Source organism: Oncorhynchus nerka, linkage group LG15 (genome assembly GCF_034236695.1).
Source record: "Oncorhynchus nerka isolate Pitt River linkage group LG15, Oner_Uvic_2.0, whole genome shotgun sequence".
NCBI classification, from domain to species: domain Eukaryota; kingdom Metazoa; phylum Chordata; class Actinopteri; order Salmoniformes; family Salmonidae; genus Oncorhynchus; species Oncorhynchus nerka.
Genome location: NC_088410.1, coordinates 86,041,142 through 86,053,723, shown reverse-complemented (window position 1 = coordinate 86,053,723; position 12,582 = coordinate 86,041,142). Strand labels below are relative to the sequence as shown.

The 12,582-nt window shown below is 47.1% G+C and overlaps 1 protein-coding gene across 3 annotated transcripts in view; it reads right to left on the bottom strand.

Moving 5' to 3' along the window:
• Positions 1 to 12,582, bottom strand: part of LOC115142357 (voltage-dependent calcium channel subunit alpha-2/delta-2-like) — a 344,103-nt gene that overhangs the window by 148,888 nt on the left and 182,633 nt on the right. For all 3 annotated transcript variants that reach the window (XM_065001983.1, XM_065001986.1, XM_065001984.1), the window contains exon 5: positions 2,377 to 2,421. In XM_065001983.1, the coding sequence (XP_064858055.1) occupies positions 2,377 to 2,421 (45 nt within the window). The remainder of the gene's footprint in view (positions 1 to 2,376; positions 2,422 to 12,582) is intronic.

Below are 12,582 nucleotides of genomic sequence, written 5' to 3'. Positions count from 1 at the left end.
GGAGCAGTGGCTTCTTCCTTGCTGTCGACATAGGACTCGTTTTACTGTGGATATAGATACTTTAGTATATGTTTCCTCCAGCATCTTCACAAGGTCCTTTGCTGTTGTTCTGGGATTGATCTGCACTTTTTGCGCCAAAGTATCATCATCTTTAGGAAGACAGAACGCGTCTCCTTCCTGAGCGGTATGACTGCTGCGTGGTCCCATGGTGTTTTTACTTGCGCACTATTTGTACAGATGAACGTGGTACCTTCAGGTGTTTGGAAATTCCCCAAGGAAATTGCTCCCAAGGATGAACCAGGTCTACAATTTTTTTTCTGGGGTCTTGGCTGATTTCTGTTGATTTTACCATGATGTCAAGCCAAGAGACACTGAGTTTGAAGGTAGGCCTTGAAATACATCCACAGGTACACCTCCAATTAACTGAAATTATGTCAATTAGCCCATCAGAAGCTTCTAAAGCCATAACATCCTTTTCTGGAATTTTCCAAGATGTTTAAAGGCACAGTCAACTTAATGTATGTAAATGCCTGACCCACTGGAATTGTAATACAGTGAAATATAAGTGAAATAATCTGTCTGTAAACAATTGCTGGAAAAATTACTTGTGTCATGCACAAAGTAGATGTTCTAACCGACTTGTCAAAACTATAGTTTGTTAACAATAATTTCTTTGGAGTTGTTGAAAAATTAGTTTTAATAACTCCAACGTAAGTGTATCTAAACTTCCGACTTCAACTGTATGTTTGGTATAGTCTAGGCCTACTATCCTGTCTTGTGTTTGGGTGTTCCTTGGTTATTTATTGGGGCATTGGTTGAGGTAAAACCCACAGAGAGTGCTGCTGACGTCCACAGTTGTATGTACTCCGGGGTTTTTCCTATCCTGGGAGGAAAGTAGGAGCTGCAGGCGCTGTCACATGCACAGAAGACATTTAGGGTTTAAAATACTCAGTAGATTGGTAGGGTTAGGTACTTCAGTTTTAGATAGTTAATTCGGCAAGTTCACGAGGGCTTCATAGGGTTAAGAAATTGAGGTTAGGTATTAGGTACTCGACAGTTGAGGTGAGGGTACTTTAAGGTTTGACAGGTGGGGGTTATGTGCAGTTGGGGTTAGGTAGGTCCTTCAGGGTTTGGGGTTAGGTAGGTAAGAACTTCAGGGTTTGGGGTTAGGTAGGTAAGTACTTCAGGGTTTGGGGTTAGGTAGGTAAGTACTTCAGGGTTTGGGGTTAGGTAGGTAAGTACTTCAGGATTTGGGGTTAGGTAGGTAAGTACTTCAGGATTTGGGGTTAGGTAGGTAAGTACTTCAGGATTTGGGGTTAGGTAGGTAAGTACTTCAGGATTTGGGGTTGGGTAGGTAAGTACTTCAGGGTTTGGGGTTAGGTAGGTAGGTCCTTCAGGGTTTTTGGTTAGGTAGATAGGTTCTTCAGGGTTTGGGGTTAGGTAGGTAGGTTCTTCAGGGTTTGGGGTTAGGTAGGTAGGTTCTTCAGGGTTTGGGGTTAGGTAGGTAGGTTCTTCAGGGTTTGGGGTTAGGTAGGTAGGTTCTTCAGGGTTTGGGGTTAGGTAGGTAGGTTCTTCAGGGTTTGGGGTTAGGTAGGTAGGTTCTTCAGGGTTTGGGGTTAGGTAGGTAGGTTCTTCAGGGTTTGGGGTTAGGTAGGTAAGTCCTTCAGGGTTTGGGGTTAGGTAGGTAAGTCCTTCAGGGTTAGGTAGCTAGGTAGGTAGTTAGGTCCTTCAGGGTTTGGGGTTAGGTAGGTACTTTAGGGTTTGGGGATAGGTATGTAGGTCATTCAAGGTTTGGGGTTAGGTGGGTAGGTAGGTCCTTCAGGGTTTGGGGTTAGGTAGGTAGCTACTTCAGGGTTTGGGGTTAGGTACACTCTTGGAAAAAAAGGTGCTATCGAGAACCTTTACGGGTTATTTGGCTGTCCCCATAGGATAACACTTTGAAGAACCCTTTTTTTGTTCCACATAGAACACTTTCCCCAGATGGTTCTACACGAAACCCTGGAACCAAAAAGGGTTCTATTTGGAACCAAAAAGGGTTATCTTATGGGGACAGCCGAAGAACCTTTTTGGGAACCCTTTTTTCTAAGAGTGTAGGTAAGTACTTCAGGGTTTGGGGTTAGATAGGTAAGTACCTCAGGGTTTGGGGTTAGGTAGGTAGGTACATCATGGTTGACTGAATCTCTTGGGAGGACAGTTAGTGGGAGCTTGGTCACATGCATTGTGCTGGCCCCAGGCCTGTCACACACACTCATAGCCACAGTGTCAGCAGCGTACTAACACACACAGACAGCCCGGAGGCCTGTGACCAGTGGGACAACAAGACGTACAGGGGAGCAGGATGGGCAGGACTGGGAGGACACACACCACTGTACTCACATAGTCTGATTCCGCTTTCGAATCATAGTACTCCATGTCGCTCTCCTGCGCGGAAAAGAAAGGTGAAAAGACAGGTGATGAGAGAAGATATAGACTATATCCATTAGGCTCTTCTGCTGGTGTAGCTGTATGAAGATATCAAGGTTATATTCAGACACACTAGACAGCATGAGAATATAATCAGCATCACAGAACACTGGGGAGGTAGTGTGATGAAAGATTGTGGAATGGAACTTTGTGGAATGTGTTTCTGAGACGTGCTGTGTTCTAATGCAGTACAGGATGCAATCTAGTAGAGATGTAACGTGGTATTTATTATAATAGGAAATATAGTGCTATGCTGTATGTATGGCATGATTTACTATGGTGCAGTGGTTGTTAGCTGGATTTAGGATGAGTATATAGAGTGGAATGAGCTAGCATTGCTCCCTAGAGCTCTCATCCACTGCTTATTGTCTGTTGAGGTCATGGTAAATAGCGCCTCTCATCTCAGAGGAGAAAGAAAAGACAGAGAACAGGACAGAAGCCAAGTTCATTGCAGCGTTCCCTGTACGCCCCCAAAGCCCACAACCCCCACGCTCCCCAGCCCAGAGCTTGCCCCCTCCCTCCGACCCCCACCTCCTCGCCAGGGCTGCGTGCGGCACGGTGCGGCATAAGTCTGGGCCCGCCTCAATATCATTGGGAGGGAGCCTGGATGAGGACACGCTCTCAAGGGCACTGGAGTGACTGCTTCTCCCGCTGTGGAGGAGCTCTGCTCATTCTCTGACAGCAGAGGAGAGGAGAGGCTGAGGGAGCCCTTCACACACACACACACACTCATCTCTCTCTCTCTCTCTCTCACACTGTCTCTCTCTCTCTCTCTCTCTCTCTCTCTCTCTCACACTGTCTCTCTCTCTGTCACACTGTCTCTCTCTCTGTCACACTGTCTCTCTCTCTCTCACACTGTCTCTCTCTCTCTCTCTCTCACACTGTCTCTCTCTCTCTCTCTCTCTCTCTCTCACACTGTCTCTCTCTCTCTCTCACTGTCTCTCTCTCTCTCTCACTGTCTCTCTCTCTCTCTCTCACACTGTCTCTCTCTCTCTCACACTGTCTCTCTCTCTCTCACTCTCACACTGTCTCTCTCTCTCTCACTCTCTCTCACACTGTCTCTCTCTCTCTCACACTGTCTCTCTCTCTCTCTCTCTCTCTCTCTCTCACACCGTCACTCTCTCTCTCCCTCTCTAACTGTCTCTCTCTCTCTAACTGTCTCTCTCTCACTGTCTCTATCTCTCCCTGAGACAGTCCAGTCTCAATGTGTCCGTGACCAGGACCCGGGCTGGCCTCCAGCACTAATCAGGGAGTCAGTCATCAGCTAACCACGGCTCGGCTCAGCCCCAAACAACCCACACAGACAGACGGACAGACGCAGCCTGACCCAAACTCCTATTGACACTTAACATGAGGCAGGGCCTTGCCTAGGGGGGCCTCCGGACGGGGAAGCAGAGAAGCAGAGTCCTCTCCCTTCAGACCGATGCTCGTTATCCTCCAGTACCAGAACACTCTGCCTCCTCTCTCTACACAGCAGCCATGCATGATCTGGATAGACAGTGGGACAAGGAGAGAAGATGTGGAAAGGGGGGGAAGGGTAGTTGAGGGATGTAAACAGGAAGACGCTTATAGACGGTACATAAGGGTGGTGGGTATGGAAAAAGAAAATTGTGAAAATGCATGTGAAACTTCACACGTGTCCGAAAACCACGTCTGACGCACGTGTCTGTTTTTCCCAAGTGACATTTTTCACATGCGATTTGTTCACATGTGAAAATGTATTTTAAATGCGGTACGTGTCTGACTCATGTGAAATGTATACACTACCGTTCAAAAGTTTGGGGTCACTTTGAAATTTCCTTCATTTTTTGTCCATTAAAATAACATCAAATTGATCAGAAATACAGTGTAGACATTGTTAATGTTGTAAATGACTATTGTAGCTGGAAATGGCAGATTTGTAATGGAATATCTATATTGGCGTACAGAGGCCCATTATTAGCAACCATCACCCCTGTGTCCAAAGACACGTTGCGTTAGCTAATCCAAGTTTATCATTTTAAAAGGCTAATTGATCATTAGAAAACCCTTTTGCAGTTATGTTAGCACAGCTGAAAACTGTTATCCTGATCAAAGAAGCAATAAAACAGGCCTTCTTTAGACTAGTTGAGTATCTGGAGCATCAGCATTTGTGGGTTCGATTACAGGCTCCTTCTGAAACACGTCGGTCTATTCTTGTTCTGACAAATGAAGGCTATTCCATGTAAGAAATTGCCAAGAAACTGAAGATCTCGAACAACGCTGTGTACTACTCCCTTCACAGAACAGCGCAAACTGTCTCTAACCAGAATAGAAAGAGGAGTGGGAGGCCTCGGTGCACAACTGAGCAAGAGGACAAGTACATTAGAGTGTCTAGTTTAAGAACTGGCAGCTTCATTAAATAGTACCCGCAAAACACCAGTCTTAACGTCAACAGTGAAGAGGCGACTCCGGGATGCTGGCCTGTTATTTCAATGGACAAATGGCGTTCCTTTCAAAAACAAGGACATTTCTAAGTGACCCCAAACTTTTGAACGGTAGTGTATTTTTCACATGATTTGTTCACACGTGTCTGGAAATTATGTGTTTTTTCAAGTGTTCTTTTCACATGTAATGTTTTTATGTAAGGGCACAAACACAAACAGCGACTACATGGCGAGGCACCCTATCTGTGGTCCCTCAGATCCCCCTAGGCTGGCTGGTCCTTGGTCTCTTAGGGCCCAGGGCCTAGGTTAAACACATCTAATAAAGCACACTACCCTCTCTCAGCACAACTACCAGCTAAACACACACAAACCACACACACACACACACACACAAGCACGAGCACATGGCACATGGCACTCATGGAATGGCACGCCAGCAATGCATCACACTCGCACAGCATCTCTCCCCACTCCTCAGTCTCTTTACCCTTATCTCAGTTGTCTGCTCCCTCTCCCCAACCTCTCCTCCTCCTCTCCGCTCTCCCTGCCTTTTCGCCCTTCCCCATCTCTCTCCCTCAATATCAGGCAGCATTCTCCTTCCCCATCTCTCTCCCCTCAATACCAGGCAGCCTTCTCCCTCCCCATCTCTCTCCCTCAATACCAGGCAGCCTTCTCCCTTCCCCATCTCTCTCCCCTCAATACCAGGAAGCATTCTCCTTCCCCATCTCTCTCCCCTCAATACCAGGCAGCATTCTCCTTCCCCATCTTTCTCCCCTCAATACCAGGCAGCCTTCTCCCTTCCCCATCTCTCTCCCCTCAATACCAGGCAGAATTCTCCTTCCCCATCTTTCTCCCCTCAATACCAGGCAGCATTCTCTCTTCCCCATCTTTCTCCCCTCAATACCAGGCAGCCTTCTCCCTTCCCCATCTCTCTCCCCTCAATACCAGGCAGCATTCTCTCTTCCCCATCTCTCTCCCCTCAATACCAGGCAGCATTCTCTCTTCCCCATCTCTCCCCTCAATACCAGGCAGCATTCTCTCTTCCCCATCTCTCTCCCCTCAATACCAGGCAGCATTCTCCTCCCCATCTCTCCCCTCAATACCAGGCAGCATTCTCTCTTCCCCATCTCTCTCCCCTCAATACCAGGCAGAATTCTCTCTTCCCCATCTCTCTCCCCTCAATACCAGGCAGCATTCTCTCTTCCCCATCTCTCTCCCCTCAATACCAGGCAGCATTCTCTCTTTCCCATCTCTCTCCCCTCAATACCAGGCAGCATTCTCTCTTCCCCATCTCTCTCCCCTCAATACCAGGCAGCATTCTCCTCCCCCATCTCTCTCCCCTCAATACCAGGCAGCATTCTCCTTCCCCATCTCTCTCCCCTCAATACCAGGCAGCATTCTCCTTCCCCATCTCTCTCCCCTCAATACCAGGCAGCATTCTCTCTTCCCCATCTCTCTCCCCTCAATACCAGGCAGCATTCACACCCAATTTCAGATTGAGTGAATACAGTGCAGCTGCAGGTTAGGTGCCCACTGTTGCTATAGAAACAGTCCCCTCTGCTCTAGATTATAGTGTGACTTTTTTGTGTTTTCTCACCATGTCTGTCTATCTGTCTTTTGGTTTCTGTTGCTGCTTCCTGTCTGAACTGTGTCACTCTGACTGGCTCTCTATCCTTTTTCTTATCTATTTGTCACCCACTATCAATTACTCTAATGAATGACTATTAAATAATTATATATCTACAGATTTTAGGGTCTTAATTTGATCACTCTTTTGTTGCTGAGCAATTCAATCTTCTAAAGGCTTCTAATGTTTGTCATTTCCACTTTGTGTAATTTCAGACTCGATTTGCCCTAATGTATCAACCCTTAAAAAAAAAGTCCATTAATTGTAATCCACATAATAATTAATATTTCTTGTTTCCTACTGTAGCAAACTGGCTCAAATTAATAATTGTAATTGTATATGGAAGATTGTTTTTCAAATGATCATATGACAAGTAGAAACAACAAAACAAAGCTTTTAACAAAGCATTGTGTCACGACTCCTACCGAAGGTGGCTCCTCTTCCTGTTTGGGTGGCTCGGCGGTCATCGTCACCGGTCTACTAGCTGCCACCGATCCCTTTTCCGTTTCTGTTGGTTTTGTCTCAATAGTTACAGCTGTCTCTTGTTGAGTTTTTTTTAGTTGGGCTATTTAAGCCGGCAGGCCCGCCTGCTCTTTGTGCAGGCTTGTTTTCCCACTGTGTTATTGTGTGGTAGTGCGTCTCACTTTTAGGTTTTCCTCCGGACTTGTTAAGTCCTGGTTTCGGGCGATCGTGTATGTGCACCCAGTAGCTTGGCGCGTACGATTGTCCGTAAATAAAGCACTATTTCTGTACCTTCTGCCTCCTGCGCCTGACTACGCACCCACTACGCCCAAGAGCGTTACAGAAGCCACCCCCCTTCCATCAATGGAGGAGCGCGTCCTCCACCATACCACCATCCTCCATCGGATTGGGTCTGCGATGGACCAGATGGAGAGAACGGACCAATGGGAGAGGAGTGGTCTCCCCATTTCACCTCCGGCTCCTCCGAGTCAACCTACTCCTCCAGCGGCGTCCGGCTCCAGCGCACTTCATCTTGCGCCCCCGAGGGAGTACGATGGAGCTTGAGCTGTACCTGGTTACTGTGAGGCCGACACCCTCGGGGGAGGAGAGTGTGAGCGTCCTCGTCTCCTGCCTAATGGGTCGAGCTCTGGAGTGGGCCAACGCTGTCTGGAATGGCCCAGACTCGGCGAGGGAGCACTATCCAGAGACCACCCTCCAGAGGGCCGAGCGGCGGGTGAGTGACTATTCCACCTTAGGCAGGAGACGAGGAGCGCGCAGGACTTTGCGTTTTTAGTTCCGGAGCTTGGCCGCTGGGGCCGGGTGGAGGACAGTGTTCAGAAAGGGTCCTGCCAGTTCTACCTCCTAGCCCTCCCGCTCCCATTCCTATGGAGTTAGGGGGGAGCCGCTCCGAGGGGTACCGGAGGAGGAGGCTCCTCCTGCACCAGCTGTGGTTGGAGAGGACACACGGCCGACCGGTACTGGAGGAGCCCGTCTGGGAGTCGAGAGGGCAGGTAGAACACTTCTTGGTCACCCCAGGTGAGTCAGTATCAAACTCACCCAGAGCCCCCTGTTGGTCACATGTTTATAATGATTTTCTTCCTTGAATTTTCTCCCTCTTCCCAGCATAAGGTCGATTCAGGCGCAGCTGGGAACTTTCTGGATCGCGGACTCGCCCGTAAGCTGGGAATTCCGTTGGTGCCGATAGATCCCCCCCTTTCCCCGTGCACTCCTTAGACCATTAGGGTCAGGCCATGGTTCCACTGGACATGGTAACGCAGGGGGATCATAGGGAGTGGATTAGTCTCTTCCTTATCGATTCACCTGCATTTCCAGGGGTGCTGGGGGTTCCCTGGCTGGCCAGTCACAATCCCAGGATTTCGTGGAGACAGGAGGTTCTCCAGGGGTGGTCAGAGGAGTGTTCAGGTAGGTGTATGGGAGTTTCCATCGGTGCCACGTTGGTGGAGAGTCCAGACCAGGTTTCCACTGTGCGCATTCCCTCTGAATATGCCGATTTGGCTATCGCCTTCTGTAAGAAGAGGGCGACTAAATTACCACCTCATCGACAGGGGGATTGTGCGATGAACGTCCAGGTAAACGCTGCGCTTCCCAGGAGTCACGTGTACCCATTGTCACAGGAGGAGACATTGGCTATGGAGACATATGTCACGGAATCTCTGGGACAGTGGTACATTCTGCCCTCCATTTCACCCTTCTCCTTGAGTTTCTTTTTTGTGAAGAAAAAGGAGGGAGGTCTGTGTCCGTGCATTGATTATAGAGGTCTCAATTTCATCACAGTGGGGTTTAGTTACCGGCTACCTTCCTCCTGGAATCATTTCACGGAGCACGTTTTTTCACAAAACTGGACCTCAGGAGCGCGTATAATCTGGTGCGTATTCGGGAGGGAGACGAGTGGAAAACCGCGTTTAGTACCAAATCGGGCCATTATGAGTACCCCGTCATGCCGTATGGGTTAAAGAATGCCCCAGCCATCTTTCAATCCTTTGTAGACGAGATTCTCAGGGACCTGCACGGGCAGGGCGTGGTTGTATATATCGATGATATCCTGATCTATTCCGCCACACGCGCTGCGCATGTGTCTCTGGTGTAGAGGTCGACCGATTAATCGGAATGGCCGATAAATTAGGGCCGATTTCAAAGTTTTCATAACAATCGGAAATCTGTATTTTTGGGCGCCGATTAACATTAAAAAAAAAAAACCATATAAAATATATATATATATATATATATATATATATATATATATATATATATATATATATGTTTTATACCTTTATTTAACTAGGCAAGTCAGTTAAGAACACATTATTATTTTCAATGATGGCCTAGGAACGGTGGGTTAACTGCCTTGTTCAGGGGCAGAAAGACAGATTTTCACCTTGTCAGCTCGGGGATCCAATCTTGCAACCTTACAGTTAACTAGTCCAACGCAATAACGACCTGCCTCTCTCTCGAGACTGCCTGTTACGCAAATGCAGTAAGCCAAGGTAAGTTGCCAACTAGCATTAAACTTATCTTATAAAAAAGAATCAATCATAATCACTAGTTAACTACACATGGTTGATGATATTACTAGATATTATCTAGCGTGTCCTGCGTTGCATATAATCTGACTGAGCATACAAGTATCTGACTGAGCGGTGGTAGGCAGAAGCAGGCGCGTAAACATTCATTCAAACAGCACTTGCGTGCGTTTTGCCAGCAGCTCTTCATTGTGCGTCAAGCATTGCGCTGTTTTTGACTTCAAGCCTATCAACTCCCGAGATGAGGCTGGTGTAACCGAAGTGAAATGGCTAGCTAGTTAACGCGCGCTAATAGCGTTTCAAACGTCACTCGCTCTGAGCCTTCTAGTAGTTGTTCCCCCTGCTCTGCATGGGTAACGCTGCTTCGATGGTGGCTGTTGTCGTTGTGTTGCTGGTTCGAGCCCAGGGAGGAGCGAGGAGAGGGACGGAAGCTATACTATTACACTGGCAATACTAAAGTACCTATAAGAACATCCAATAGTCAAAGGTTAATGAAATACAAATGGTATAGAGGGAAATAGCCCTATAATTCCTATAATAACTACAACCTAAAACTTCTTACCTGGGAATATTGAAGACTCATGTTAAAAGGAACCACCAGCTTTCATATGTTCTCATGTTCTGAGCAAGGAACTGAAACGTTAGCTTTCTTACATAGCACATATTGCACTTTTACGTTCTTCTCCAACACTTTGCTTTTGCATTATTTAAACCAAATTGAACATGTTTCATTATTTACTTGAGGCTAAATTGATTTTATTGATGTATTATATTAAGTTAAAATAAGTGTTCATTCAGTATTGTTGTAATTGTCATTATTACAAAAACATTTTAAAAATATCGGCCGATTTAATCGGTATTGGCTTTTTTGGTCCTCCAATAACCGGCATCGGTATATGCTTTGAAAAATCATAATCGGTCTACTCTGGTGTACAAAGTACTTGGTAGACTGCTGGAGCATGACCTATACGTCAAGGCTGAGAATTGTGTGTTCTCCAAACGACCGTCTCCTTCCTGGGTTATCGCATTTCTACCTCGGGGGTGGTGATGGGAGTGTGACCACGTTAAGGCCATACGTAATTGGCCGACTCCAACCACGGTGAAGGAGGTGCAGCGTTTTTTTTAGGGTTTGCCAATTACTACCAGAGGTTTATCCGGGGTTTTGGCCAGGTAGCGGCCCCCATTACCTCACTGCTGAAGGGGGGGCTGGTGCGTTTACGGTGGTCGGCAGAGGCTGACAGAGCCTTCAATCGGTTGAAGGTGCTGTTCACTGATGCGCCCGTGTTGGCGCACCCAGACTCCTCTTTAGCGTTCATAGTGGAGGTGGATGCGTCCGAGGCTGGGGTGGGTGCCGTGCTATCACAGCACTCGGGCACGCCACCGAAGCTCCGTCCCTGCGCTTTCTTTTCGAGGAAGCTCGGTGCGGCGGAGCGTAACTATGATGTGGGGGACCGGGAGTTGTTAGCTGTGGTAAAGGCCCTGAAGGTGTGGAGACACTGGCTTGAGGGGGCTAAGCACCCTTTCCTCATCTGGACTGACCACCGGAATCTCCGTTAGCGGAACGTGTGTTCTAGACAGGTTTTAAGAACAAATTCTTATTTACAATGATGGCCTACCCCGGCCAAACCGGGACAGCGGTGGGCCAATTGTCCGCCGCCCTATGTAGATACAGACGCTGTAGATTCATATGGTAAAAGCAGGTACAGTAGCTGGAATACAGGGCTGGACTGGGACCAGAAATCATCCCTAACATCCCTGGTTGTCCCTGGTGACTCTCTGATCCACCTCTACGCAGACAACACCATTCTATATATTTCTGGCCCTTCTTTGGACACTGTGTTAACTAACCTCCAGACGAGCTTCAATGCCATACAACTCTCCTTCCGTGGCCTCCAACTGTTCTTAAATGCAAGTAAAACTAAATGCATGCTCTTCAACCGATCGCTGCCCCACTTGCCCGCCAGTCCAGCATCACTACTCTGGACGGTTCTGATTTAGAATATGTGGACAACTACAAATACCTAGGTGTCTGGTTAGACTGTAAACTTTCCTTCCAGACTCACATTAAGCATCTCCAATCCAAAATTAAATCTAGAATCAGCTTCCTATTTCGCAACAAAGCATCCTTCACTGATGCAGCCAAACATACTCTCGTAAAATTGACCACCCTGCTGATCTCTGACTTTGGCGATGTCATTTTCAAAATAGCCTCTGACACTACTCAGCAAATTGGATGTAGTCTATCACAGTGCCATCCATTTTGTCAGCAAAGCCCCATATACTACCCACCACTGCGACCTGTATGCTCTCATTGGCTGTCCCTCGGTTCATATTCGTCGCCAACCCCACTGGCTCCAGGTCATCTATAAGTCTTTGCTAGGTAAAGCCCCGCCTTATTTCTTCTTCTCCTTTGCACCCCAGTTTCTCTACTTGCACATTCATCTTCTGCACATCCATCACTCCAGTGTTTAATTGCTAAATTGTAATTATTTCGCCACTATGGCTAATTCATTTTTTTTTTACCTCCCTTATCTTACCTCAGTTGCACACACTGTGCATAGACTTTTTTTATATTGTGTTATTGACTGTATGTTTGTTTACTCCATGTGTAACCTTGTGTTGTTGTTTGTGTCACACTGCTTTGCTTTATCTTGGCCAGGTCGCAGTTGCAAATGAGAACTTGTTCTCAACTAGCCTACCTGGTTAAATAAAGGTGAAATAAAAAAATAAACATTTCTAACACACCGCCCCATTTCGTTCCTTGAGGACTCCATGCGACAACATTTGTTTACTTGAGGCAACCAGTATTAGCCCGATAATGATCATTTTGTGCAAATAAAACCAAATTAGACAGGCCCACTGGGCTAAATATGAACCAGCCCATTTGGTGGAATACTGTATAGACCTGCACACTACACATATTGGCTTCTGTCAGGGAGGAAGGGTTTAGCGTGCATGTGTCAGGGTGTACCTTACCTCTTGGTGGGCATGCTGTGTGCTCTCACAAGACAAGTTGAGACAGTTTGACATTTAAATCTCAGACAAGCTCTCCATCATGTGAGGAGAGATTACAGTCATATCCATA